Source organism: Aspergillus foveolatus (assembly GCF_047715535.1).
Source record: "Aspergillus foveolatus strain CBS 279.81 unplaced genomic scaffold BDW70scaffold_22, whole genome shotgun sequence".
Taxonomy (NCBI): Eukaryota; Fungi; Ascomycota; class Eurotiomycetes; order Eurotiales; family Aspergillaceae; genus Aspergillus; species Aspergillus foveolatus.
In genome coordinates, this window is record NW_027396086.1 from 72,821 (window position 1) to 95,027 (window position 22,207).

At 49.1% G+C, this 22,207-nt stretch overlaps 11 protein-coding genes across 11 annotated transcripts; 5 read left to right on the forward strand and 6 right to left on the reverse strand.

Annotated features, from left to right (window-relative positions):
- Positions 1 to 658: 658 nt before the first annotated feature.
- Positions 659 to 1,489, reverse strand: BDW70DRAFT_135654 (uncharacterized protein). The gene is made up of 2 exons (XM_073736725.1): positions 931 to 1,489; positions 659 to 879 (listed from the first exon to the last, which is right to left on the reverse strand). The coding sequence occupies exon 1, from the start codon at positions 1,462 to 1,464 to the stop codon at positions 1,252 to 1,254; it is 213 nt and encodes a 70-aa protein (XP_073596229.1). The 5' UTR covers positions 1,465 to 1,489; the 3' UTR covers positions 659 to 879; positions 931 to 1,251.
- On the forward strand, positions 659 to 1,492 carry BDW70DRAFT_135655 (uncharacterized protein). Its single transcript, XM_073736726.1, has 4 exons — positions 659 to 879; positions 931 to 958; positions 1,010 to 1,019; positions 1,085 to 1,492. Exons 1-4 carry the CDS (start codon positions 748 to 750, stop codon positions 1,188 to 1,190), a joined length of 276 nt encoding a protein of 91 aa, XP_073596230.1. The 5' UTR covers positions 659 to 747; the 3' UTR covers positions 1,191 to 1,492.
- A 1,291-nt stretch (positions 1,493 to 2,783) lies between these two features.
- BDW70DRAFT_135656 (putative microtubule binding protein HOOK3) lies at positions 2,784 to 3,940 on the forward strand. The gene is made up of 3 exons (XM_073736727.1): positions 2,784 to 3,630; positions 3,695 to 3,846; positions 3,917 to 3,940. Exon 1 carries the CDS (start codon positions 2,844 to 2,846, stop codon positions 3,441 to 3,443), a length of 600 nt encoding a protein of 199 aa, XP_073596231.1. The 5' UTR covers positions 2,784 to 2,843; the 3' UTR covers positions 3,444 to 3,630; positions 3,695 to 3,846; positions 3,917 to 3,940.
- A 1,719-nt stretch (positions 3,941 to 5,659) lies between these two features.
- Positions 5,660 to 6,852, reverse strand: BDW70DRAFT_47234 (SNARE domain- containing protein). The gene is made up of 4 exons (XM_073744088.1): positions 6,615 to 6,852; positions 6,364 to 6,561; positions 6,191 to 6,284; positions 5,660 to 6,112 (listed from the first exon to the last, which is right to left on the reverse strand). Exons 1-4 carry the CDS (start codon positions 6,623 to 6,625, stop codon positions 5,909 to 5,911), a joined length of 507 nt encoding a protein of 168 aa, XP_073596232.1. The 5' UTR covers positions 6,626 to 6,852; the 3' UTR covers positions 5,660 to 5,908.
- A 100-nt stretch (positions 6,853 to 6,952) lies between these two features.
- On the reverse strand, positions 6,953 to 7,818 carry BDW70DRAFT_135662 (histone H2A.Z-specific chaperone CHZ1). The gene is made up of 3 exons (XM_073736728.1): positions 7,418 to 7,818; positions 7,347 to 7,356; positions 6,953 to 7,290 (listed from the first exon to the last, which is right to left on the reverse strand). The coding sequence occupies exons 1-3, from the start codon at positions 7,574 to 7,576 to the stop codon at positions 7,112 to 7,114; spliced, it is 348 nt and encodes a 115-aa protein (XP_073596233.1). The 5' UTR covers positions 7,577 to 7,818; the 3' UTR covers positions 6,953 to 7,111.
- Positions 7,819 to 8,908: 1,090 nt separating this feature from the next.
- On the forward strand, positions 8,909 to 10,843 carry hsp70 (molecular chaperone Hsp70; the record flags this gene model as incomplete). The annotated part of the gene is made up of 1 exon (XM_073740730.1): positions 8,909 to 10,843. The coding sequence occupies one exon, from the start codon at positions 8,909 to 8,911 to the stop codon at positions 10,841 to 10,843; it is 1,935 nt and encodes a 644-aa protein (XP_073596234.1).
- A 268-nt stretch (positions 10,844 to 11,111) lies between these two features.
- On the reverse strand, positions 11,112 to 11,635 carry BDW70DRAFT_135665 (uncharacterized protein). Its single transcript, XM_073736729.1, has 2 exons — positions 11,483 to 11,635; positions 11,112 to 11,386 (listed from the first exon to the last, which is right to left on the reverse strand). The coding sequence occupies exons 1-2, from the start codon at positions 11,503 to 11,505 to the stop codon at positions 11,182 to 11,184; spliced, it is 228 nt and encodes a 75-aa protein (XP_073596235.1). The 5' UTR covers positions 11,506 to 11,635; the 3' UTR covers positions 11,112 to 11,181.
- Positions 11,636 to 12,152: 517 nt separating this feature from the next.
- hem13 (coproporphyrinogen oxidase) lies at positions 12,153 to 14,390 on the reverse strand. The gene is made up of 2 exons (XM_073736730.1): positions 13,494 to 14,390; positions 12,153 to 13,441 (listed from the first exon to the last, which is right to left on the reverse strand). Exons 1-2 carry the CDS (start codon positions 13,752 to 13,754, stop codon positions 12,338 to 12,340), a joined length of 1,365 nt encoding a protein of 454 aa, XP_073596236.1. The 5' UTR covers positions 13,755 to 14,390; the 3' UTR covers positions 12,153 to 12,337.
- BDW70DRAFT_47295 (autophagy-related protein 8) lies at positions 14,365 to 15,224 on the forward strand. The gene is made up of 3 exons (XM_073744089.1): positions 14,365 to 14,640; positions 14,763 to 14,995; positions 15,049 to 15,224. Exons 1-3 carry the CDS (start codon positions 14,551 to 14,553, stop codon positions 15,080 to 15,082), a joined length of 357 nt encoding a protein of 118 aa, XP_073596237.1. The 5' UTR covers positions 14,365 to 14,550; the 3' UTR covers positions 15,083 to 15,224.
- Positions 15,225 to 15,640: 416 nt separating this feature from the next.
- Positions 15,641 to 17,315, forward strand: BDW70DRAFT_135669 (putative mitochondrial GTP/GDP transporter Ggc1). The gene is made up of 6 exons (XM_073736731.1): positions 15,641 to 15,915; positions 15,977 to 16,014; positions 16,068 to 16,109; positions 16,169 to 16,282; positions 16,337 to 16,648; positions 16,695 to 17,315. The coding sequence occupies exons 1-6, from the start codon at positions 15,837 to 15,839 to the stop codon at positions 17,028 to 17,030; spliced, it is 921 nt and encodes a 306-aa protein (XP_073596238.1). The 5' UTR covers positions 15,641 to 15,836; the 3' UTR covers positions 17,031 to 17,315.
- A 481-nt stretch (positions 17,316 to 17,796) lies between these two features.
- Positions 17,797 to 19,052, reverse strand: BDW70DRAFT_159692 (uncharacterized protein; the record flags this gene model as incomplete). Its single annotated transcript, XM_073740731.1, has 2 exons — positions 17,797 to 18,966; positions 19,020 to 19,052. 2 exons carry the CDS (start codon positions 19,050 to 19,052, stop codon positions 17,797 to 17,799), a joined length of 1,203 nt encoding a protein of 400 aa, XP_073596239.1.
- Between the last annotated feature and the right edge of the window lie 3,155 nt (positions 19,053 to 22,207).

Here is a 22,207-nt window from a genome sequence, read left to right on the forward strand (position 1 = left end):
TTTTTTTTTTTTTTTTTTTTTTTTTTTTTTTTCCCCTGGTCTTTTTTTATTTTTCTTTTGCAAATGCAGATCCTTTTGGTTTCCCCTTGATTAAGTGGAAATATGGTTCTATTCTCACGTCCTTTGTCTTCCTGGAAACAGAGTTGGAGAAAGTTCCGAACTTGTAAATGGTTGCTAGCTATCTTGGTCCAATCTGAGAAAACAACTAGACCATGGACGTAGACGCCAATCCTGCACAAGTATAACCGAACGAAGATCACGATACCCGCCCCTGAAATGTGAGGTTACCGCAAGAGTGATTATTCCCCCCCCCCAATGGCCACAACTAGCAAATAAAACCTGATAGTGCGAAGAACGCAAGGACGATATGCCGCTCGACGGACAGGGAAAGGTCACACGCGCTTGGTCCAGAAAGGAGCAAATCAATTCAAGAAGGGGAGTATAATCAAAGACGAAGAAGACGAGGCAAAGGAAGTGAGGTCGAGTCAGGGTATAGAGGAACGAGGATGAGCGACAAGAAAGTGGCTGAATTAGACCGCGGATAAAGGCTCGGAAAGAGATAGGTAGGCGGGTGGGCATGACTGGTGCTGAGTCAGCGGCTGTCATGCCGTCATTTCATGGATGGGGGCAACGACGTTGTGGTCTTCTTTCATCCTACGATCGGTATATGCGTGGACTTTTATCCCTTCGAAACATACACTAGAACTTACAAATTCCGTGTCGTTGTGCTATAACTAGCTTGTTAAAATGAAGTTGATCTCCGCTGCTGTCGCCGCATGCTTGCTTCCTCTTGCGCTCGCCAACTCAATCCTTGTGACTTACCCCAAGGATACACCGGACTCTGTGATAGAGAGCGCAAAAGACTCTGTCCGGAAGAATGTAGGTTTCTGGATATGCCTCCACTGTAGACACAGTTCTAACCAGATGCAGGGTGGGGTTATCACTCATGAGTACTCTTGTAAGTGCCGCCCTATCCCCTCGTGGATCCTCAGCTAATACGCTCTTATAGTGGTGATCAAGTATGCGTGCAATTCCTTGACCGTTACTTCCTATACAAATGCTGACCACGATGCTACTGTCGCAGGGGATTTGCCGCAACCGCTCCGGAAGAAGCTATCCAGCAGATCTCGACGCAGTCGACTGCTTATAAGCCCACCATCGAACAGGACCAGACAGTTTCGATCTCGTAAAGGATAAAATGACGACGTCTCGGTCCTTAAAACTTCTTATCATGGTTCTTTGAGACCGTGATCAGCCCGGTGGTTCTGGGTATATTGCTATGAATAATGACAGGCGTTGGACAGTATGCTGATGCATTTTATTGTGCATTGGCTTTGGTATGTATTGGTGACAATAACGGTTTTTATTATTGTTATGGCGTTTTGAGCGAATGGAATTATGCTTAACGGGTCTCGATTGATTGTCTCTTTTGCAATTCTTAATGAGTAATGCAAGATATAACATCGTAAATTCCACTGAGAATATCCTGGTCCTTTCAATGTATTATGGATTGATTGAGGGAGAATTATATCTGACCTGCAGACGTTGACTTTGCGGACTACGGTAAACTGCCGAGCCTAAAACTACGGAGTAAGCCGCGGAAGTCACTACTTCACGCGTCAGTTCATCCAAAAACTCAACGATCCTAATCCCTATCTTCCTGCTCCCAGGACGCAATCAACTCAGCGGTTACTTGGTCATATCCCCGCTCGACACCCGAACATTCTTTGTCGACTGGCCTTTCCTTCCCCTCGCCGCCCCTGCGCCCGCTCAATATGGAGTCGGAGCGTACCGTCAGCCATTCCGAAGCGTTGCTGGCATGGGTTAACAGCTTCGATCTCGTGGGTGAACCAAAACAAATAGCCGAATTATCAGATGGAAGGATAATCTGGGATATTCTACACGACATTGACCCAGAACGCTTCCCCGACGTGACGGACCCTAAGAAGTCCAACCTGGAGAACCTGGTCACGATACACGGACGACTACAATATAACATTCTGGATTTACGAAAATCGGAGGGCTGGCCCCGAGGGCTGGATCCAGAACCAAATCTGATTGAGTTCGCCGAAAACAACTCAGCTAGGGACGCGGAGAAGCTGCTGAAGCTTGTCTTCTTCGCTGCCACAATCACCGCCAAGGGAAACACTGCGAGTTACGAGACGTACGGCGATGCCATTCAGAAACTTGACAGTCCGATTCAGGAGAGTCTCCAGGATTTTCTTGAAAATGTGGAGGAAGGCCAGTACGAGCTGGACGACTTGGCGCGTGAATCACGGGAATCGCAGCTGGTGAAGACGATTGAGGAACTCAAGCAGGAAAATACCGTACTCCGTGAGAAATACATAAAGACGGAACAGCGCGTGCTTGAGTTAGAATATGCCGAGGAAAACTACAAGTCGGAACTGGAGTTCATGAAAGAGCGCATCGAGGTTTTGAAATCCGGCAAGGGCGAGTTTGGGTTTAGCAAACGAGACCTCGACCAGAAGACCGAGGAGATTGCAGCACTTGAGGAGCAGCTGTTCATAGCTTCGGAACAGAACGGCAAGCTATCGAGCCGAATTGATGAACTACTCCGCGAGGCAAAGGATTATCAAGCTGTGCGCGATAAGCTTGACATTGAGAAGAATAACTATGCCAATGCGAATCGCAATGCTAAATTTGCGGCCGAGCAGAAATCGAAGGAAATCGAGATGTTGCAGACTAAGAACCAAAACCTTGAGGCTGAGAAAAAGGAGCTCAAGAAGCAAGTGTTGGAGTACGATGTGCAAGTACAGAGACTCAATGACCAATTAAGGGAGAGCAATAATGCCCTTGCTCGATCCGAACGAGAGGCCCGCGAGATGTCCATCACAAAGGGCAACGTCGACCTGGATAACGAAGAGCTCCGGAGGAGATTGGAGGGTGCTGAAAAAGAGATTCATGATTTGAAGGGGATGATTGGTGAGCTGGAAGGAATAGACGACGAATACTCGGGTACTCCTCGTAGCCGGACTCCTACAACAGGGGTGTTGACACCGGGTATTCAAGGAAACCTACAAAAGGATTTGGAAGCTGCTGGGTTTGAGGAATCCACACTGTCTATTGGCGAGGAAGAGCATACAGATTTCACCAGCAGGGTTGAGGAAGGCCCCGGGGGAGAACTGAACGAGGAAATCGACGAGCAGCAGCTGGCGATGAAGGAAGAAGGCAAGGCTAAACTTCTCCAGGAGATGCTCAAACCGCTCGAGGAGGCAAAGGAACAGCTCGCGCAGTTCATCTCTCAACAGACTGGTGCAGGGTCAGAGGCCATCCAGCAGTCTCTTGAAGAGCTTACAAAACAAATTTCAGACTTAATCGAGAAGGACCATGAAAGACTAGCTCAGCGTGCACAGGTTAGTGACTACTTGAGATTTCTTCTTCTTTTCAAACGCATGCACCGGTTTGCAAGAATTTTCGCCTGAGCAGGATGTCGAGGACTACATCGATGACCAGAGGCTACGGGGAGGAGACCACGTCTTCTTCTGCATCCCCTCCGGATTTGAGTACGCCTCATTACCCAAAGCTGACAGTGAAGATGAGCGAAGCTGGAGGGATAACGGCCAGCGCGTTTCTTCTCATGGAAGCCTCCATGGACAAATCATCCGTGACCTCAAATTTGGCCTCATCAGCTCTGAAAATCAGAATAGACAAGAAAGGAATGAACATCGCTAACGTCGTGGTCATAGTACATCCACCAACAAAACGAACAAATCAAAGTACTGCGAGAACGAATCAGTGAGCTCGAGACGGCTGTTGAAGAAGCCGACGCTGCTGAACGTGAGGAAGACACCGTCAGCAACGAGCGCGAGGTAAGTAATTGTTCTTCTTTGGCATGAGTCAGCAATCTCGCTCTAGTTGGCTTTTTCTTGCTGCCTGCTGGGATTATATCTCTCACAGTGCTTTGCTAACAAATACGTCTTCCAGCGCGCCCTCGAGAAACAGCTCGACGCCCTAACCCGGGAACTCGCCCTCATGAGTTCAGCCTGGTACGAGCTACAAAGCAAGCTACATAGCACGAATAATGTCCCTACCTCGCGGTATCGCCATGGCTCCGCCGGACTAGTGGACGCTCAGAAGGGTTGGCTTGCTAGACAAAGAAGTGCCGTTGCTGGTCGATGATAGCTGTATGCAGCCCCTCTCTTCTTTGCCTTCATACATTTACCTTTGCCTGCTGTGTAACATACATACCCCCATGTTCTGCGTATTCTGGCACTGTCACTTTTAATAGCGCGATTCTTTTCATTACCGGTACATAGGTCGCCCATAAACGGATATACCATAGTGTTGATAGAGTATAGAGGATATTGTTTTCAAGCTCGATCTTAACAAATGACACTCTGATTGGCTGTACCTGCGGGCTATTGTTCCCCTGGAACTTGACATTATATACGACCACGGAGTGCAGAACGCTTCCCATTGACTTAGCTGTATTTGAGCTGCAGGTGCACTTAGGTAGAATATCTATGTCCCTAGAATGAACGCCACGTTTATACTCAATTTTAATCTAATTGGCAGTCATACCCGAACAATACGTTTCAGCACAAAGCAGACGCAGAGTCTAGGGGCATTATACATCAAAAACTGGGTCTTCCTAAATGGAATTGGGGCGAATAGTGGCCATAGAGTACTTGAGATGTTCTCATTTTTACGAAAACGTACGCAACTCATGTCGGACGTTGCGCACGGTAACTAGATTGCGTTGTTTGATGTTAATGTCTTTCTCACTGGGATTCAAGATTCGACCACGACCCGGGACATAATTTAAGATACAGTTCGTGGATGCGGAAAAAAAGCAGCTACTCCGACACGTCGCTCTCGAAGCAGTATTGTGCACTTATGGCAACGATACCAAGAATCAAATCGGCCAAAATTCTTGGTATCCCACCAGGGTTCATGAATGAAGGGTATGTGGGTATGAGCCGCCGTAAAAGGAGGCCATGCAACGGTCAGGGCTCGTCATGAGACAGCCACGAACCAGGGTAGTGAGAGATGACCCAGAGTAGATTTGAGCTGAGATCGTTGATATCCCCTTATCATGTAAACTCGTGCCTTTAGTCGATGCTACAAAGGTATAGTGACCATGAGAGGGCGTAGTAAAGTTTTCCAAAAGTGAGTTACTATCACTGTCAGGATCTCCTTCAATTATCATTCATGCTTAGGGCGGAGGACAACTATGAGATGAATAGCATCTTAGCTCTTGACGACCATTGTCGAGGAGACGCAGTCCCATCGCCACCTCTCGCTTGGTATAACACCGAATGGAGTGATGGGAACATGCGGTTTAAAGTTGGAGGCCGATCGACCTGACGACATGGGTGCATCGGGGTTCACGCTCGGTGGAGCAATTGGATACCTGCCCACTGAAATGAAATGAGGCATAAAAGTGAAGTATTGGCAGCAATGAGTCGGACAGCAGCAGCGTGTAGATAGCGACGTGATGATGAGCACAATATAGGTAATCTTTCGAGAGAGCGGTAGTCGGGTCTACTCCAAACGACAATGACAGTCAGTATTACGTCCATGAGAAACGACCTTGAGGAGGCAAGGCTTACTTTTATATCCTATGATCAGGATATTGAGTCAGCATGTTAACAGTCCACGTGCTGCGGAAAGCAGCTTCCCTTCTCGTCTAGCATTATTGATACAGCACATATAGTTCAAATTGGAGCGCAGAGTATTATCATTGCACAAATCAGCCATAAGCGGTCCGAAAAAGCGAGTAACTCCGAATATGCGTAGCCTCGTAAAGAGATTATTGAAAGGCAAAATATGACGTAACGGCGGTTTTATGGAAAATTCAACACCGCAGGAGCATATGTGCACGAACAAGATGAGTCGAGTTCCCCCGGCTTAACTGGTTCAGCCGCACTTGGATAAGGCAAGGCCTCTAAGTGATCCACACATAGAAGAAAAGGAAGAAGACGAAAGCAAAGAACCCAGCCCAGACTTTCCACCCAACACCCGTGCGCTCTGCCATGCGCATCATGCGGTTCATATTTCCCCGAATACGAGTTCGCGTGTTCTCGAAAGAGTCATTCAGATCTGAAATATGTGTTGTATCACGTATTTCGTCTCCAATTGCGAGGGTGAGCTGATCAAACACTTGTTAGTACAAGCCCTAATCAGAACAAAACCACTACGTCCGGGCGGTGGCTGCTGCTAAACCCACATCTTTAAGCATCCTAACTTTGGCCGTGATACCCTCGACTTCTTCTTCATTCTGGGATTCAAGGTGCGAGAGGACAGCGTCCGAGTAGTGGCCCCTATACCAGTAATTAGTAGTGTTTCGTTGATACGCTGAATAAATGCATCTATCTTTACAGTTCGTGGCGAGAGACGTACTTCGAGTTCGGCGTCGCGCTTTTATATCTTGTGTAACCATTCCCATTCATCAACCTGTCGGCGCCTGAATAACTCCCATAGCCGTACCCACCGACATTACCCGGGGACTGGCTTGCAGGTCTAGAAATGCCATCATACGAATCGAAAAGGGAAGAGGATGCTCGGGGGTCGCGTCGGTGGAGGTCGGACCGGGAGAATCTAGTGGCTGGTCAGGCAAATACAGCGTGATAGGAAGAGTTAAATAGCTGTACCTTGAAGCCATTGCGGAGGTATGCGATGCGGAGAAAGGAGGTTAGAAAGGCAAGAGCGGTGTTTACGCGGTCAGGTGATAGCCATTCGGGCTTAGTGAATACACATGATGGTTAGATGAAGCTCAGGATTTAAGAACAGAAAGCGTATCGAGCCTTGAATAATTATTGGAAGCTCCGGTCTGATTGCGGAATGTCAACTATCTTTCGAGAACACCGTGGCTGCCACATGGGTCTTTGCGCGGTGCCCGATGGGTCAGCACGTGAGACGAACAGCGATCTACTTTTCAAGTTACTCCGTATAGGTCTAGCAGAGCCAAACTACCTTGAGTGTTCATAATATGCAATTATTCATTGTCATTGAATTCTGCGGATAAATGCAGCATGAGTGCCGAAATATGAAGTAAAAGACAAAGCCCCTAATAACCCTGCGCCTTTTGTAATCGAGTATTGCCCGGTCCCAGATCATTCGTTGGTGTCGTCAGATATTCGATAAATCACTACTTGTCGCTTGGCTTGAAGTCCTCATCATCGTCCTCTTCATCATCCATCTCGTCTGCGTCGATCTTACTGGCAGCTTCCTGGTAGTCAATGGTCTTGCCGCGTGTGCGTCGTCCGCCGCTAATGATGTTCTCGGTCGAGACAGGTTCGAGATTGCTGTCACCATCGTCGTCCTCATCTGGGAATGTCCTGATTAGTCGCGCGAGCCCTAGAACTTGCTTTCGTATAGTTTACCTTCAACCATCTAAAGTAGAAAAAAACACATTAGTAGCCGTGCTTAAAAAGAGCGAATCCCGGGCACATACAATCTCGGCATCACTCTCCTCGCTCTCCTCCTCCTCTTCATCCATGCTCACGTCCATTTCCTCAACTGCCTTTCCCTTTCCCTTGTCGTAAGCAGCGGCATCAGGAGCATGAGCAGCTGGGTCGTTGCCTTGGAAAGTGGCTTGGTTGTTGTCACTCATTGTTTCGATGCGATCGATATTAGGAATCGAGTAGAGTTGGACGGTTGTGAGAGAAAGGGGAACGAGAAGAAGTAGTAAATAAAAGAGCAGTAAAAGCCGAGGATGTGAAAGGCAAGTTGTAATAGAATGAAGCTAGAGAAGAGATCGTAGGTCCTAGGTAGTAGTCTAGCCCAATGTTGTTGTTATTGCAAGGGAGAATTGATCCTCGAGAGATTGTTGCTGTTGATTGGCTGACAGAGACCAATCAAGCGCAGCTCCCGTGACGACCCTAGCCCTGTGCCCATAACAAAAGCATCCTGCGAAATACGAAACATCTCGCTCGCATAAAGATAGAATCAATCAGAGATGTTACATACTACAGGGGTACTTTAGCTAAATAGGCGAACCGAAAGATAGGACAAGAGTGAGCCTAGTAGGCTTGGGCCGAAGTGTTGAAGCCCGATGCGCCGACTACACAATGACAACGGAATCCTTTTGTAAATGTGTTTCTATACATATATTTGTCCAACGATGATTAGCCGATGCTTTGTTGATGAGGTTACTGCCAGTCCGAAAGGCGTTCGTAGCAGAAGAGCGACCACGTTCAGATAAAAAGTGGTTATGCGAATAACGCCCCAGCAACCATTAAGCGTCAGTTTGTAGCAAATTCTTGGGCTAACAAGCAAGGACCCAGTAGGTTACTGGGACAAGGAAGCAGTTCGAGTGCTGAGTCAGAGCCTCAGAGAGATCAGTTAGATCTTTCGACCTGAGGCGAAAGCATCGGACAAAAGAGCTGCAAATGCCTCCTTACGTCATCCAAGCCCCGCCACAATCAGAATGGGTCCATCCAGGCTGAGGTTCTTTTGCAGCCCCGTCAAAGCGTCATCGATGATGAGCTTCGATCATCAGTGCATGTAAAATCTGGAGCTTTCACGAAGATACCAGCCTCATTCGAGCAGGATCCGTAGTATTGCGAGTGCACAGCAGCTCCAGCGCATAATGAGATGAAGATCCCACTTAGAGGGGTCCAGAATTCGGGAGAAATAAGGCGCTTGAACCGTAGAAGGGCGTCGAATCTGATGGATGCCTATCGAAGATGTCGCTTGCTAGAAACTTCGCTGGAGTAGCAACACACCGCCCACAAGTATATCAGTCTTGCTTCTCGCACAATTTTCTCCCACAGTTTCAAAAATCATATTCTCTCTATTCACATACAAAATATTCTCCTAGAGACACTTCTATCATCCTCTTGTTTGTCTCTTCTTTCTCCCGCTTCTCCTATACCTCACTTTAACGAGTTTCTTTGACCCCTCTTCACGAACCTCTCATCGCACACATACACACATACACACCATGGCCCCCGCTGTTGGTATTGATCTTGGAACCACCTACTCCTGTGTGGGTGTCTTCCGTGATGACCGCATTGATATCATTGCCAACGACCAGGGTAACCGCACTACACCCTCTTTCGTTGCCTTCACCGACACCGAGCGTCTCATCGGTGATGCCGCCAAAAACCAAGTCGCCATGAACCCCCACAACACCGTCTTTGATGCTAAGCGTCTGATCGGTCGTCGTTTCGGCGATGCTGAGGTCCAGGCTGATATGAAGCACTGGCCCTTCAAGGTCGTTGACAAGAGTGGCAAGCCCATCATCGAAGTGGAGTTCAAGGGCGAGACCAAGCAGTTCACTCCTGAGGAGATTTCCTCCATGGTTCTGACTAAGATGCGCGAAACTGCTGAGGCCTTCCTCGGCGGCGTCGTGAACAACGCAGTCATCACCGTCCCTGCTTACTTTAACGACTCCCAGCGTCAGGCCACGAAGGATGCTGGTCTCATCGCCGGTCTGAACGTTCTCCGTATCATCAACGAGCCTACTGCTGCCGCCATTGCTTATGGTCTCGATAAGAAGGTTGAGGGTGAGCGCAACGTGCTCATCTTCGATCTTGGTGGTGGTACCTTCGATGTCTCTCTCCTCACCATTGAAGAGGGAATCTTCGAGGTGAAGGCCACCGCAGGAGATACCCACCTGGGAGGAGAGGACTTTGACAACCGTCTGGTGAATCACTTCGTCACTGAATTCAAGAGAAAGCACAAGAAGGATCTCTCCACAAACGCCCGTGCTCTCCGTCGTCTCCGCACCGCTTGCGAGCGTGCCAAGCGCACTCTCTCCTCTGCTGCCCAGACTTCCATTGAGATCGACTCTCTCTTTGAGGGCATTGACTTCTACACCTCCATCACCCGTGCCCGTTTCGAGGAACTCTGCCAGGATCTCTTCCGTGGTACCATGGAGCCCGTCGAACGTGTCCTCCGCGACGCCAAGATCGACAAGTCTTCCGTCCATGAGATCGTGCTCGTCGGTGGTTCCACCCGTATCCCCAAGATCCAGCGCCTCGTCTCCGACTACTTCAACAAGGAGGCCAACAAGTCCATTAACCCTGATGAGGCTGTCGCCTACGGTGCTGCCGTTCAGGCTGCCATCTTGTCCGGTGACACTTCTTCCAAGTCCACCAACGAGATTCTGCTTCTCGACGTTGCCCCTCTGTCCGTCGGTATTGAGACCGCTGGTGGTGTCATGACTCCCCTTGTCAAGCGCAACACCACCATCCCCACCAAGAAGTCTGAGACCTTCTCCACTTACTCCGACAACCAGCCTGGTGTCCTGATCCAGGTCTACGAGGGTGAGCGTGCCCGCACCAAGGACAACAACTTGCTCGGCAAGTTCGAGCTCACTGGTATCCCCCCTGCTCCCCGCGGTGTTCCTCAGATCGAGGTCACCTTCGACCTTGACGCCAACGGTATCATGAACGTCTCCGCTGTCGAAAAGGGCACCGGTAAGACCAACAAGATCACCATCACCAACGACAAGGGCCGCCTCTCCAAGGAGGACATTGAGCGAATGCTTGCCGATGCCGAGAAGTACAAGGCCGAGGATGAGGCTGAGGCTGCCCGTATCCAAGCCAAGAACGGTCTCGAGTCCTACGCTTACTCTCTCAAGAACACCATCAGTGAGGGTCAGCTCCAGATCAGCGAGGATGACAAGAAGAAGGTCAGCGACAAGATTGACGAGGTCATTAGCTGGCTCGACAACAACCAGACCGCCGAGAAGGACGAGTACGAGTCCCAGCAGAAGGAGCTTGAGGGTGTTGCCAACCCCATCATCTCCGCTGCTTACGCTGCTGCTGGCGGTGCTCCTGGTGGCGCTGCCCCTGGTGCTGGTGCCGCTCCTGGTGGCGGCGCTGGCTTCCGCAACGACGGTGTTGTTGAGGAAAACGAGGAGCTCGACTAAATGCTTCAACGCACTTGGTTCTGTTTTCTTCCCAGGCGTCTTAATATCTTCTCTTTCTCAGGTTTCTTTGTGTTAATCTTACGTTTTTGTTCCTACTTTACGAGATTATGGGGTTTTCTTTGCGCATGACAGCATAGATTTTAGTTGCGTTACATGATGACCGCTACGCAAATGGGAGCGAAAAGTTCCGGTTTCAATGAATCAAGACTAATATTTCAATATTTTTTGTCCCTTCTGCTGTAAATCTTTGTATTCTACAAATACATTTTCCCGCTGCGTGGCAGCTATACGTGCAATTCAATTCATCGAACATTTACTGTGAAGGAAAACTAGGTAAATCATTTCTTCACGCCAGCACTCGCGACTGTTGAACCATCAAACTCCCCTGACCACCACTTTTTCAGCCTATCGCCGCCAATTCCCAAAATAGTCCCAAATCCTATCTCACTCACGGCCTCAGGATGCTTCTCTTTCTCCTCGCGCTTGATGCGAATCAGAGCTGCAGATGAGCCGATTACAGCGGCAAACAGTGGGTCGACGGCTCTGTTGTCCCAAGGGGTGATTAGATTGTGAATCGGTTCCGTTAAGTTGTTTGTGGGATTCACGAGCAGGGAAAGGTATCGGATGAGAAAGACTTACTTGGAGATTAGGTAGACGGGCATTTTATAAGTGGTTTGTAAGTGTGGAAGAATAAGTACGCAGTCTCGGACACGCCGGCTTGCTTTAATTACACCTATTCTCCTGGGGTGATGTAGAGTATGAGGTTGTTGCAATGTCTATCGTGTGTTGTAGTAGGACGCTGTGAGCGAATGTTATAGCAAAGCATGGTAGCAATTCAGCGTTGAGATACGTTTCATCACGTGATCAGACTGACGTCCATAGCCCATAACTCAGGATTACATTGACGGTCCAGCATGATGGCTCAAAGGGTAAAATGGTATAACACCACTTATGGACTATGAAGGAATCCCTAGCTGCTATATCCAGGATTGACAGGGATTATAGGAAGATCCTGGCTGCTATTTGTGTATACAGGCTTCATGGCCATTAGTTCATTCACTTAATCTCATAATGGTCTCTATGCTTAATAATATTATATTGAATGACTACATAAATACCAAGGTCTGTTCGTATATAGAAACACACAACATAGAGGGATAAAATGATGATCAATCTTTCTGAAGCACGTAGAAGTACCTGAAAAAAGTCAGATCACTACCCCTTGAAAGACTTAGGCGGTATGTCGGAGAAGAAACTGGTACCTGCAACAAGAATTTTTGACAATCAGCAAGTATACAGACCATGGATGGATGGAATGGATGGATTGGCGATGAATTCTATATACACACAATAGCAAGCAAGATCTTCCTGAAATCCATGGCATTCCTGCATATAGAAAATATAGATTCCTTCATATGCCAACAGTATTTACGCCAAAGCATGTATTATACATTGGAAGATATGGTACAGAGATTTTCCAGTCCTACTCATACATTAAACCCATTGTCTGGGATGTCTCAGCACATCCATCATTTCCTTCTCATGGGCCTTATTTTCGCCGAGCTCCTCTTCATCATCCATATGCTCGGTCCGGGTTCCCGACACGGGATCCATGTACGCCCATGATGCTGTGCGGGGAAGACTCATGAGGATACTCTCGATACGGGCACTAGGGGTTCTCAGTCCGAAGCTCGTGCCGCGGTCATAGACGAGGTTGAATTCCACATAGCGGCCGCGGCGGAGTTGTTGCCATTCCTTCTGAGCTGGGGTGAATGGCATGTCCTTGCGACGTTCGATAATGGGGACGTAGGAGGGAAGGAAGGAGGCGAGGCCATCTGAGACGAAGGAGAAGAGGGTTTCTTGCGGGTTTTGAGAGGAGGTAGAGGAGCTTTCCAAGAAGTTGGCGTCAAGGTCGTCGAAGAAGATTCCGCCAACACCGCGGCACTCACGACGGTGCGGGATGTAGAAGTACTTGTCGCACCATTCTTTGAATCTAGGATAGTAGGTTGCGTCGTGGCGATCGCAAGCCTCTTTGATCGTTTTGTGGAAGTGTTGAACATCCTCAGGGAAGAGGTAGGACGGGGTGAGGTCTGTACCGCCGCCAAACCACCAGTTTTTGTCGCCGTTGATGGGGTCCTTTGGATCTGATGTCTCGAAATAGCGGTAGTTTAGATGGACCGTTGGCGCCATAGGATTATGGGGGTGTAGGACAAGAGAAAGCCCGGCAGCGAAGAAACTCAAAGATTCCACGTCAGCACCGACGAAGGACTTGTGATCTGCTCGCATCTTCTCAATCGCTGCTCGGGGTAGTTCTCCGTAGACGATGGATACATTGACTCCGGCTTTTTCGAATACATTGCCATCTTGAAGGACGCAAGAGATACCGCCTCCTCCATTAGGCCGAGTCCAGGTATCTGCTCTGAATTGTTTCCCATCTATCCGGCTGAGTTCCTCCACAATCTTCTGTTGGTGATCCTTTATCAACTTTTCCATTCGCAGCCGCATTGGCGAAGTTTCGTTGACAGATGCTTGTTTCTTGAGAGCCTCATCAATCTCCACGATCGACGGACAGTCTAATTGGGTCACTTCTCCAGTCATCTATATCATACGGTTAGCGAGCCCTAGATTGTAGGTATTGGTTGACGCAGACCATGTCCCAGACAAGCAGCGTTACGAAGGGGATGCCAATCGCGAGTCGCAGGTAGGGACGCCAAACTGTAAATTCTTTCTTGTCTCGTCTGTTCTGTGTCTTTCCTGAGTGCGACGATCGCGGTAATTTCTCTGGTTGCGATGTTCTCTCCGAGTAGAATCTGTGGAAGAGTGCTTGGTGATTGTTTGGTTTGCGACAGGTAGCTGAAAACCGGGAAAGCGACCTGCGAAAAGGCGCACTATATATTCTGGGTAAAGCCATCTTGCACACCAATAATCAGGCCACCGCAGGTCGAAGCAAAAGGCTCGAAAGCTGCCGAAACGATGTATGGGACCATCAAGCAGGGCTCGGAGCCGGAGGAGTCCATTGTGGGTCTTTCACGTGATAAAGTTGGTATGTTTGCATAGTTTGCAACTTGATCCACTGTGAGCAGCTTTTTCAAAATAAAGCGAATCATCCACAGATGAGGCGGAGAAATGAGTCAGATCGACAGGTAAAACAGTGTTCCTGGCCATTATGGATGGAGAAGGATTGCAGGGTATGCAGCCTCGTACTGCCGGCGCCTGTTCAGTCTGGAACAGCTCCTCCAGCCGCGGGTCCAGTGGAGGCTCAAGTCGTACCTAGCACCGGAGTTTCAGAGCGGGCAGGTCCACACCTCAACATCGGCCGAATCCGACCAGTATAGCAGTTCATGAGTTCACCATAACGCGCGTGAATATACAAGTAGTATCATCCAGAGGCTCATTCGAGGTACCGGGTGACTTGAAGAATACATTCATCTGATGGTGGCACATGACCGTGACTCACGTGTGGGGCTTCACCGCCTCCGCCCCGTGAGACCGCCGTCTTATCAGTTCTTAGTAACATGACGCGGGGCTGGTCGCCTACTACATCTCTCCCTCAATCATCCATCCATCCTTCCTTCTTACTTTCATCCTGATTTCATCAGACTCATAGCTGCCGCTGCTATCTCTTATTGAAAACGTCGCTATCGCTGTTTTTTACCCCGGGCTACCAGCTGAACTCCATCTCTTTATCGATATCCGCCTCTATCGCCATGCGTTCCAAGTTTAAGGACGAGCATCCCTTCGAGAAGCGCAAGGCTGAAGCCGAGCGTATTAGAGCGAAGTATGCCGACCGGATTCCGGTATGTTATTTCTTTTGTTTTGTGTTGAAAGTTGTTTTTTTTGTGTTATCCCCATAAGGAACTTGGCAGTTCTGGTACACCGCTTGTTCTTGTTCAAGGTACTAACCTGTATTCATTCACAGGTGATCTGTGAAAAGGTCGAGAAATCAGATATTGCAACCATCGACAAGAAGAAGTATTTGGTACCTGCAGATCTCACCGTCGGCCAGTTCGTCTACGTCATTCGCAAGCGCATCAAGCTGTCTCCAGAGAAAGCCATCTTCATCTTCGTCGACGAGGTCCTGCCCCCAACGGCTGCACTAATGAGCAGCATTTATGAAGAGCACAAGGACGAAGACGGGTTCCTTTATATTACGTATGTATCCCAGTACCACCTATGGCTTTTTTTAGGTAGCTAACTGTTGATAGTTACTCCGGAGAGAACACATTTGGCGACTGCTAAGCCTGGCCACCGTTGTATTATCTCACTTAATTGTCCACACCGTCAAGACGTCTCGTTTTGCAAGGTTCTGCTTCGGTACCAATCATAAGCTCGCGGTTCTTGGACGAGGCAGTTAGAATTCGCGGTGGCTTCGTTTGGGCAGGCGTTACTCGGGAGTTTTTTTATTTCTTTATGGCTTCTTGGGATCTACTTTCAGGATTGCAATGATTAAATGGCATAACGTTTGATGCAATTATTTTCTGAATTGCGCTCTTTCTTGAATCGTGCTGTAATCTTATGCTGATCAGCAAGGTCTAAAGGCCGTTACTAGGATGGACTCGTATCCCAAAAAAAAGAAAAAAGAAAAGTAGAAGAAAACCCTCTTTGTCGAGTATTATAAATGTTAGGCCAGGAGTATACTCCGGAGGCGAGGCTCGGACTCGCCAGTCTGGACTTTGAGAGCGGATTATTCGAGGCCCGCAGGCTCCCGAGGCCCCCCTAGTAACCGAAAGAGACTAGCGCGCCAAACCTCCAAGGCTTTCCGATTCGGCGCAGAAAAAGTGCCGTTAGGGACTGCGATCTCGCTCCTCCCTCTCTTCTTCTGAGTTTTATGTTTGCGCTCTCTTTATCCTTTCGTTGACGACGAATTTTTGCTTTCACTGTCCTTATTCTCGGACGATTCTCTTCTTGGGCTTCTTTCCCCTTTCATTATTAATTCTTCTTTTTGTGAAAAGAAAAAGCTGGTCATACGACACCGATAAACAGCAACATCAAAATGTCTCCTGCAGCTGCTCACGGTTCCGCATCTAAGGATGTGAAGAAGGAGTCAGCCACTGCTCGTCTTCTTGGATCAGGTACGTTTTTTATGTCCTAATTAATTTATTCTGTAAGGTGACAGCGACTGACAACCGCCAGGTTCTGCTGGTATTGCGGAACTGCTCGTTTTCCACCCTGTATGCTGACTCGATATTGACCCATATTACAAGATACTGATTAATTGTTCAAGGTCGATACCACGGCGAAGCGATTGATGAGCAACCAGAGCCGGGTAAGTTGCGGAATTCGAATCACTGACGGGTTCAATTGACTGACGCGGCTTTGTGCTAGATCACGTCTGCCAGTGAATTCAACAAAGTTGTCTTCAAGGAATATGCCAACGCGCCCCTGGCTCGCAAGTTTACCTCTCTCTTCCCCGGTCTCGGTTATGCCGCAGGTTACAAGGTCGGTAGAACAAAGGGGTGGTTCTGGATACCATTGGCTCACAAAACACCACAGATTCTTCAGCGTATTTACAAGTACGGTGGTCAGCCGTTCGCTCGCGACTACCTGGCGAAGCACCATGGTGCCGACTTTGATAAGGCTTTTGGAAAGGGCACTGGAAAGGCTATCATGCACGCCACGGCCGGTAGTTTAATCGGCATTGGTGAAATCGTCCTGCTTCCTCTTGACGTGCTCAAGATCAAGCGTCAGACAAACCCTGAGGCTTTCCGTGGTCGCGGCCTCTTCAAGATCATCTCCGATGAAGGTATGGGGCTTTACCGTGGCGCTGGCTGGACTGCGGCTCGTAACGCCCCTGGATCATTCGCTGTACGTTGTTCCCTCTCGCAAATTGTTATCACGCTAACGATGACAGCTTTTCGGTGGATCTGCTTTCGCCAAGGAATACATCTACAGTCTGCAAGACTACAACAAAGCTTCATGGGCCCAGAACTTCGTCGCCTCCGTCTGCGGTGCCAGCGCCTCCCTCATCGTCTCCGCTCCCCTCGACGTGATTAAAACCCGTATTCAGAACCGCAACTTCGAGAATCCTGAGTCAGGCTTCCGTATTGTCTCCAACATGATGAAGAACGAAGGCCCCACTGCTTTCTTCAAGGGTTTGACGCCTAAGCTGCTGATGACTGGACCCAAGCTTGTTTTCAGCTTCTGGCTGGCTCAGACGTTGATTCCTGCCTTTGGTCAGATTGTATAAGCGCCTCATCCGAATAACCCGGTTTTTCAAAATATTCACGGAGAGCGATATATGATATACGGAGTTTAATAGCACTTTTCCCCCCTCTTTTTCGCCTTGTTCGCTGTTCGGTTCTATGCAATGATAGAGACTTTTTTTCTTGTATGATAGACGATAGTTATGTTCTAGTCGGCGGGTATTTTATGTCAGGGTAGGATAAACACAGAGCCACATAATACCTCCAACGTCGTTTGATAATGTCAAGACGGGCATATTGCCACTTGGTTTTATGCTCGCTGTTTATACATGCTGATAGCACATGCAGAATACGATCAAGCCGTTACTACATCTGGACTAATGGCAAAAGCTCCCTAGGCATAGATTAACGGACGATCTAACCCCGTCCAAGGGTGACATGAACAAACTGACACCGGTCAGATATATCCCAGTACCCTGACATTCCAGAGGCATGTAGGCTAAGCAGAAGCATGTTGGTCAATGAGTTCAGTCAAGATGACTGATGCAGTAGACTATAAGAACGCCAGAGCAGTCAACTGCTAGAGTGTAGAACCAACTCCATCGGCACCATCCGGTCAAAGCTATACTAGTTACTAATGCATAAACTCCGGCAATGCAAGGATGCAGAAAAACCCATTTCCCCAAACGCCTAAATCCTCGCATAATACCATGGCAAATAAGATATACAGATAGAGGCGCCAATAGCCACAAAGCGAACTGACAGGTTGCCCGCCGACATGAAACACAATGCAGTGCCGAGAGCCAGTGCCTAAAACTCAAGACTATCCCTCGGCAACCCGCTCCGCCCTCTTCGTCTTGGGAACCTCCCAAAAATACTTCCATTTCCAGAGCTGCGCCGACTTGTCTGACTTGCCAGCGATGCTCGGAGATCCCGTCCGTGGTCGCGACCTCGGTCACGGCCGTGCTCTTGGTCAAACTCGTCGACCAACATGCTTGTGTTTAGACTGCTTGTGTCGAAAACGTCGCCGCCCTCACTCCACCGCTGAAGGAAGCGACGCTGCGCTTCCGTTTCTCGGGGGCGCATTGGCGCTTGTGGTAGGGATGGGCCTCTGGTGCTGCTGGCTGTGCTGGTGCGGAATGATTGCTGCAAGAAACTAACATCTTCTTCATCGTCAAACTCAGCGTCCGTGTCTGTATGCTGCCACTCGTCTTCGCCTGCGTCGGCTTCGGGAATGTCGTCGTCCAGGTCACGCTCCTCATGCTCTTCTTCCTGCTCAAGCTCACTCATTTCATCGACGCCCTCGTCGGCGCTGGGGGTCTCGTCGTCTAAATCAGGCTGGTTATCGAAGTCTTCCTCCTCATCGTCGTCATAATAATCCGCAAACGCCTCAGGAACATCATCGTCCAGATCTCGCTCCATATATTCCTCCTCGTCAACCCCGCCATCCGCCTCTAACCCTTCCTCCCCATCTTCGACAAGTCCCTCCTCATCTTCATCCTCCTCATCTTCATCCGCGTCCGGAATATCCGCATCCAAATCCCTCTCCATTCCCGTTTCATCCTCCTCATCCATCCCTTCCTCGCCCTCCCCACCTGCCGCAGCAGCAGCGGCAGCGGCGGCAGCAGCAAACTCCGCATCCGCAGCAGCCATAGCCTCCTCTCTTTCAGCCTCCTCCTCCTTCATTCCGAGCATCGTCTTCGGACAACCGGCCGGTTTTATCCAGGAGCATCCGAACGACGCAATATTGTTCTTGCGTGCGCGCAAAGCGCGTTCTTCCAAGACGAGCGCGGCCAAGGTGTCACTTGTAGCGAGCGCAGAGGCCCCAAGGCGTGGCGCAGCTCCGCCGGCACGGTATTGTGTGCTATCATTTCGGCGGGCGGCTTGGGCGTGGCTTGCGGAAACCGAGCTTGAGGATGATAAGGGCTCGGTTTGCTGTGAGGAGGGAACTGCTTGCGGACCGAACCAAAGTTCGTGTGACTTTTTTTTCCTGGTTAGACTAGGCGGTAAGAATCTGGGTGATGCTAACGTACATCGCGAGGTGCGAAGAGTGGGAGGGAGATCATTGTTGATGGCTCTCAAATCTGAGATAATGCCAACCTAACCTAGAAGATGCGAGGTGATTTTTGCCTTCTAGTGAGTCTCTAATCATATGCCCTGACTCAATCTACTGAGTCCGCCTTGGGCGGCTTGAGCAATGTTATCGAGGGGTAGAGAGTAATCACAACACCAGTATCGATTCAAGGCCAATTTAGGAAACTTGAATCTAGGAAAGTTGAAGGTCAACCAATTGATTCCCCCAAAAAAAAGATAGCTGGCATAAATGATGAGAATAGAATCCCTGTCGTTCCTAGTCGTTTAGCTGTTTCCACTGGGGTGATGTTAGGGAGAGAAGCAAAGATTCAGAGCCAGAAATTAAGTTGAAGGTGGATCGATCGCCCGCAATAACGCGGAGAAGGCCAACCAGGATCTGCTACATCATCTATAACGTCAAATCGGCTGTACGAACTTGAGACCTATGAGATAGAAATTATTTGATTGATCGAAAAAATAAGATATACTATGCTCGATGACATGGTTCCTTGAAGTTCATTTCTGAAACTTTATATGATTTGGAGTTAGATTTTAGCTTGGTTGCATAAACAGCATAAACAGCATAAACAGCATGCTCTTTACTTCCAAAGTCGATGATACAGACCTACTTATAGAATGATATGTGTTTCGGCGCCTGAATTCTGGCCAATATATAGTCGATATGACTTCCGTATGAAAAAGACTCCGATAATGAGACTCGGATCGCTTTACCTAGAAAGGCAGGCTTTTTCACCAGGCGATTAGGCATCGTCAGTCAGAGGTGTGATCTCCCATCATTGAGACGTCCAATCTCCACCCAAGACTGATCTTGAATCGCGTCTGCTGACCCAGAATCATGCGCAGAATGCGAGGTTTATTAAGGACAAGTCCCATAGTCAACAACTCGACAAAGTGGCTGTAATCGCTTCATTCCTCATCCTTATGCGGATAAACAAAGGATGAAGTGAAGGCCACGTGCGCTTATCCCATGTTCAGCTAGTCCTTCTGCACCTACTGCCAGCCAGACGGCTAGCAAGAACTAGGCACATTTTGCGACGCTGCGGTTGCAGTTGATATGGATATTTCAGAGCCGCGATTTTCTCCTGATAGTATCTGATAAGCCTCCTTCAAGTGAGCTGACCCTACCCGTAGTCTACCGCCGACAGTAGCGTAGGACAACTCAACGGACGGTCAGTGCAAGTCAGTCGAGGCGTCTCCAACGAGAGACATGCGAGATGGGCGCCGGCCCATACTGCCAGTTTGGGGTTAAGACCATAGACAACCCGATGCAAGTCTGGATCATTTTGCCCTTCGTTTAGCCGACATTCAATAAAGCTCGGAGATGGACTGATTCACTGCATCTCATAAAACGAAAACTGTAATACGTATAACAGTGCGCAGTTGGTTCTGACAGACACGGGCATAGTCTGCTGCTGGAAACAGGGCGAAATCCGGTAATCGGCCGACGTCCTCAGCTTCCGGTTCCTTCCGATAACCTGCAGCCTCCCACTCCACCAGCGAGGTGTAGTCGGTGAACCCAAAGGGGGCAAGATCCAAACAAGATGCATCGGGCGAATCCGGGTTAAGAAAACACTAGTACCTCCGCCTAGTCATGTGATGTCGTTGTATCGGATGAGAGTGCTGCGCTTGGAACTCCGTGGCATGTCGGGACTTCGCGGTCTATCGAACAAAAAGGGTCTAAGAAGACAATTTTTTGGTTAGTCCAACTCTATGGTGGTCGGCTCCTCGGATGCTCCTGATAATTCAAAGAGTCTTTCTTTAAGAGACCGAGTCTGATGTCAGGCCACAAGATTTCCTCGAGGCTTGTCGTGCCAGTTCAATAAAAAATGTATGCAGCATAGACAAGAAGCAAAAATGAACCTGCCATCCGCCCCGTGCATAATGGTGACTCGTCTGCTATTGCCAGAAAGTGAAATGCTCTTCACCAGCATTGATCGAAGCGAGGCCGCTTTCGGTGATTGTAGTGGTACATAGCAGTAGCGTACCACTGCATCCCCATAGCTCCGGACTCCAGGTGGAATACTCCGTAAAAGCGTGGATATGGAGTAACAGCTAAAGAGTCCAATCAAGTGGACGACATTGGGCTGCGAAATCATCGTCGTCCCAATAGATTCATGTTGATTGCGGATCCGAAGCTCGAACAACAGAAGTGTCCAGTTGTATGTAGCAGTTGGAGGCACACCAGCCAGGACGGGTGAGATGGGATAGATTGCTTTATGTATTCGAATTATCATCACATTTGCCAAAGTGCTTATCAGAGCCCGGGCTTAGGTTCAAGTCGAAACCAAGCCAGCAACCGTTCGGGCTCGGAAATCCTGGTCGCTCCGTCACAGGCTCGCAGCTCGTTTCTCGTACGGGGTAAATTACAACGTGTCCGGGGAATCCTTAGAAGTCGCCCATTGGTCGGGGCCAGCCACGTCGGCGTGGATCAGTTCCGGGAGACTTGGTTGCTTTGCTCTCCAGCTGATAAAATAGAGCCTAACTGAAGGGTGCGAAGCTGATTGCGTCCCTCATACGAGTCTTTCTAGAAAGTAATGATTTCCAACACTGTCTTGATATCGAGTAAAGCTCCCATAGCTGAGTTCAGGGTTCTACTCCTGATTACTGTAATGTGCGATGGGATCACAAACGGAGAAACCAACGGACCAATCAGCATATATCCCCGCTGGTCAAGGTGCGGCTCGGAGGCCCCGATTTCGGCGGAGGAATGAGGGGAAACTGGGCTGTGTAACGGAATGGTACGGGACTTGAAGAAAAGCAACTTGGTGTGAAGAGGGAGGAAAGGGGGGTTGCCTGGGCTTGAAAGGGAATAGCGCAGCTTGGCTGTCGTCGGGATTCGGCGGACGGTCACGCCTCAATGTTGTACCGCTCCGTGCCAGTCATCGACCAATCCGGCCCGGGTCCAGAAAAATACATATGCTGATCAAAACTGTATGCGCTAGTACGAGACTGATCGCCCGAACAACATGCAACTTAGTGGTGGGTCCTTTTGTTACGGCAAACATGTACTTTCGGAAGGGTCAGAGATCGCTAAATGCCCAATGCACCGTTACTGGCTCATGCCACCTACTCTTCGCTAAGAGCTTCTCACCTGCCGCGTATGCAGTCGATTGTGTTCGGTCTGCTG

Bases quoted from the DNA above. Each gene is read 5' to 3' on its own strand.
- hem13 (XM_073736730.1), bottom strand. From the start codon at position 13,754: ATGGCTTTACCCAGAATATATAGTGCGCCTTTTCGCAGGTCGCTTTCC. The intron at 13,442-13,493 runs GTCTGCGTCAAC...CGTATGATATAG, and splicing joins CGCTGCTTGTCTGGGACATG to ATGACTGGAGAAGTGACCCA.
- BDW70DRAFT_135654 (XM_073736725.1), bottom strand. From the start codon at position 1,464: ATGTTATATCTTGCATTACTCATTAAGAATTGCAAAAGAGACAATCAA.
- BDW70DRAFT_135656 (XM_073736727.1), top strand. From the start codon at position 2,844: ATGTCCATCACAAAGGGCAACGTCGACCTGGATAACGAAGAGCTCCGG.
- BDW70DRAFT_47234 (XM_073744088.1), bottom strand. The intron at 6,285-6,363 runs GTACGTCTCTCG...TTACTGGTATAG, and splicing joins AGCGCGACGCCGAACTCGAA to GGGCCACTACTCGGACGCTG. The intron at 6,113-6,190 runs GTGGGTTTAGCA...GTGTTTGATCAG, and splicing joins AAGTTAGGATGCTTAAAGAT to CTCACCCTCGCAATTGGAGA.
- BDW70DRAFT_135662 (XM_073736728.1), bottom strand. From the start codon at position 7,576: ATGAGTGACAACAACCAAGCCACTTTCCAAGGCAACGACCCAGCTGCT.
- BDW70DRAFT_135655 (XM_073736726.1), top strand. From the start codon at position 748: ATGAAGTTGATCTCCGCTGCTGTCGCCGCATGCTTGCTTCCTCTTGCG. The intron at 880-930 runs GTAGGTTTCTGG...AACCAGATGCAG, and splicing joins AAGACTCTGTCCGGAAGAAT to GGTGGGGTTATCACTCATGA.
- BDW70DRAFT_135665 (XM_073736729.1), bottom strand. From the start codon at position 11,505: ATGCCCGTCTACCTAATCTCCAA. The intron at 11,387-11,482 runs GTAAGTCTTTCT...TTGGGACAACAG, and splicing joins CCCGTCTACCTAATCTCCAA to AGCCGTCGACCCACTGTTTG.
- BDW70DRAFT_47295 (XM_073744089.1), top strand. From the start codon at position 14,551: ATGCGTTCCAAGTTTAAGGACGAGCATCCCTTCGAGAAGCGCAAGGCT. The intron at 14,641-14,762 runs GTATGTTATTTC...ATTCATTCACAG, and splicing joins AGTATGCCGACCGGATTCCG to GTGATCTGTGAAAAGGTCGA. The intron at 14,996-15,048 runs GTATGTATCCCA...AACTGTTGATAG, and splicing joins GACGGGTTCCTTTATATTAC to TTACTCCGGAGAGAACACAT.
- BDW70DRAFT_135669 (XM_073736731.1), top strand. From the start codon at position 15,837: ATGTCTCCTGCAGCTGCTCACGGTTCCGCATCTAAGGATGTGAAGAAG. The intron at 16,015-16,067 runs GTATGCTGACTC...TAATTGTTCAAG, and splicing joins AACTGCTCGTTTTCCACCCT to GTCGATACCACGGCGAAGCG. The intron at 16,283-16,336 runs GTCGGTAGAACA...AAAACACCACAG, and splicing joins GTTATGCCGCAGGTTACAAG to ATTCTTCAGCGTATTTACAA.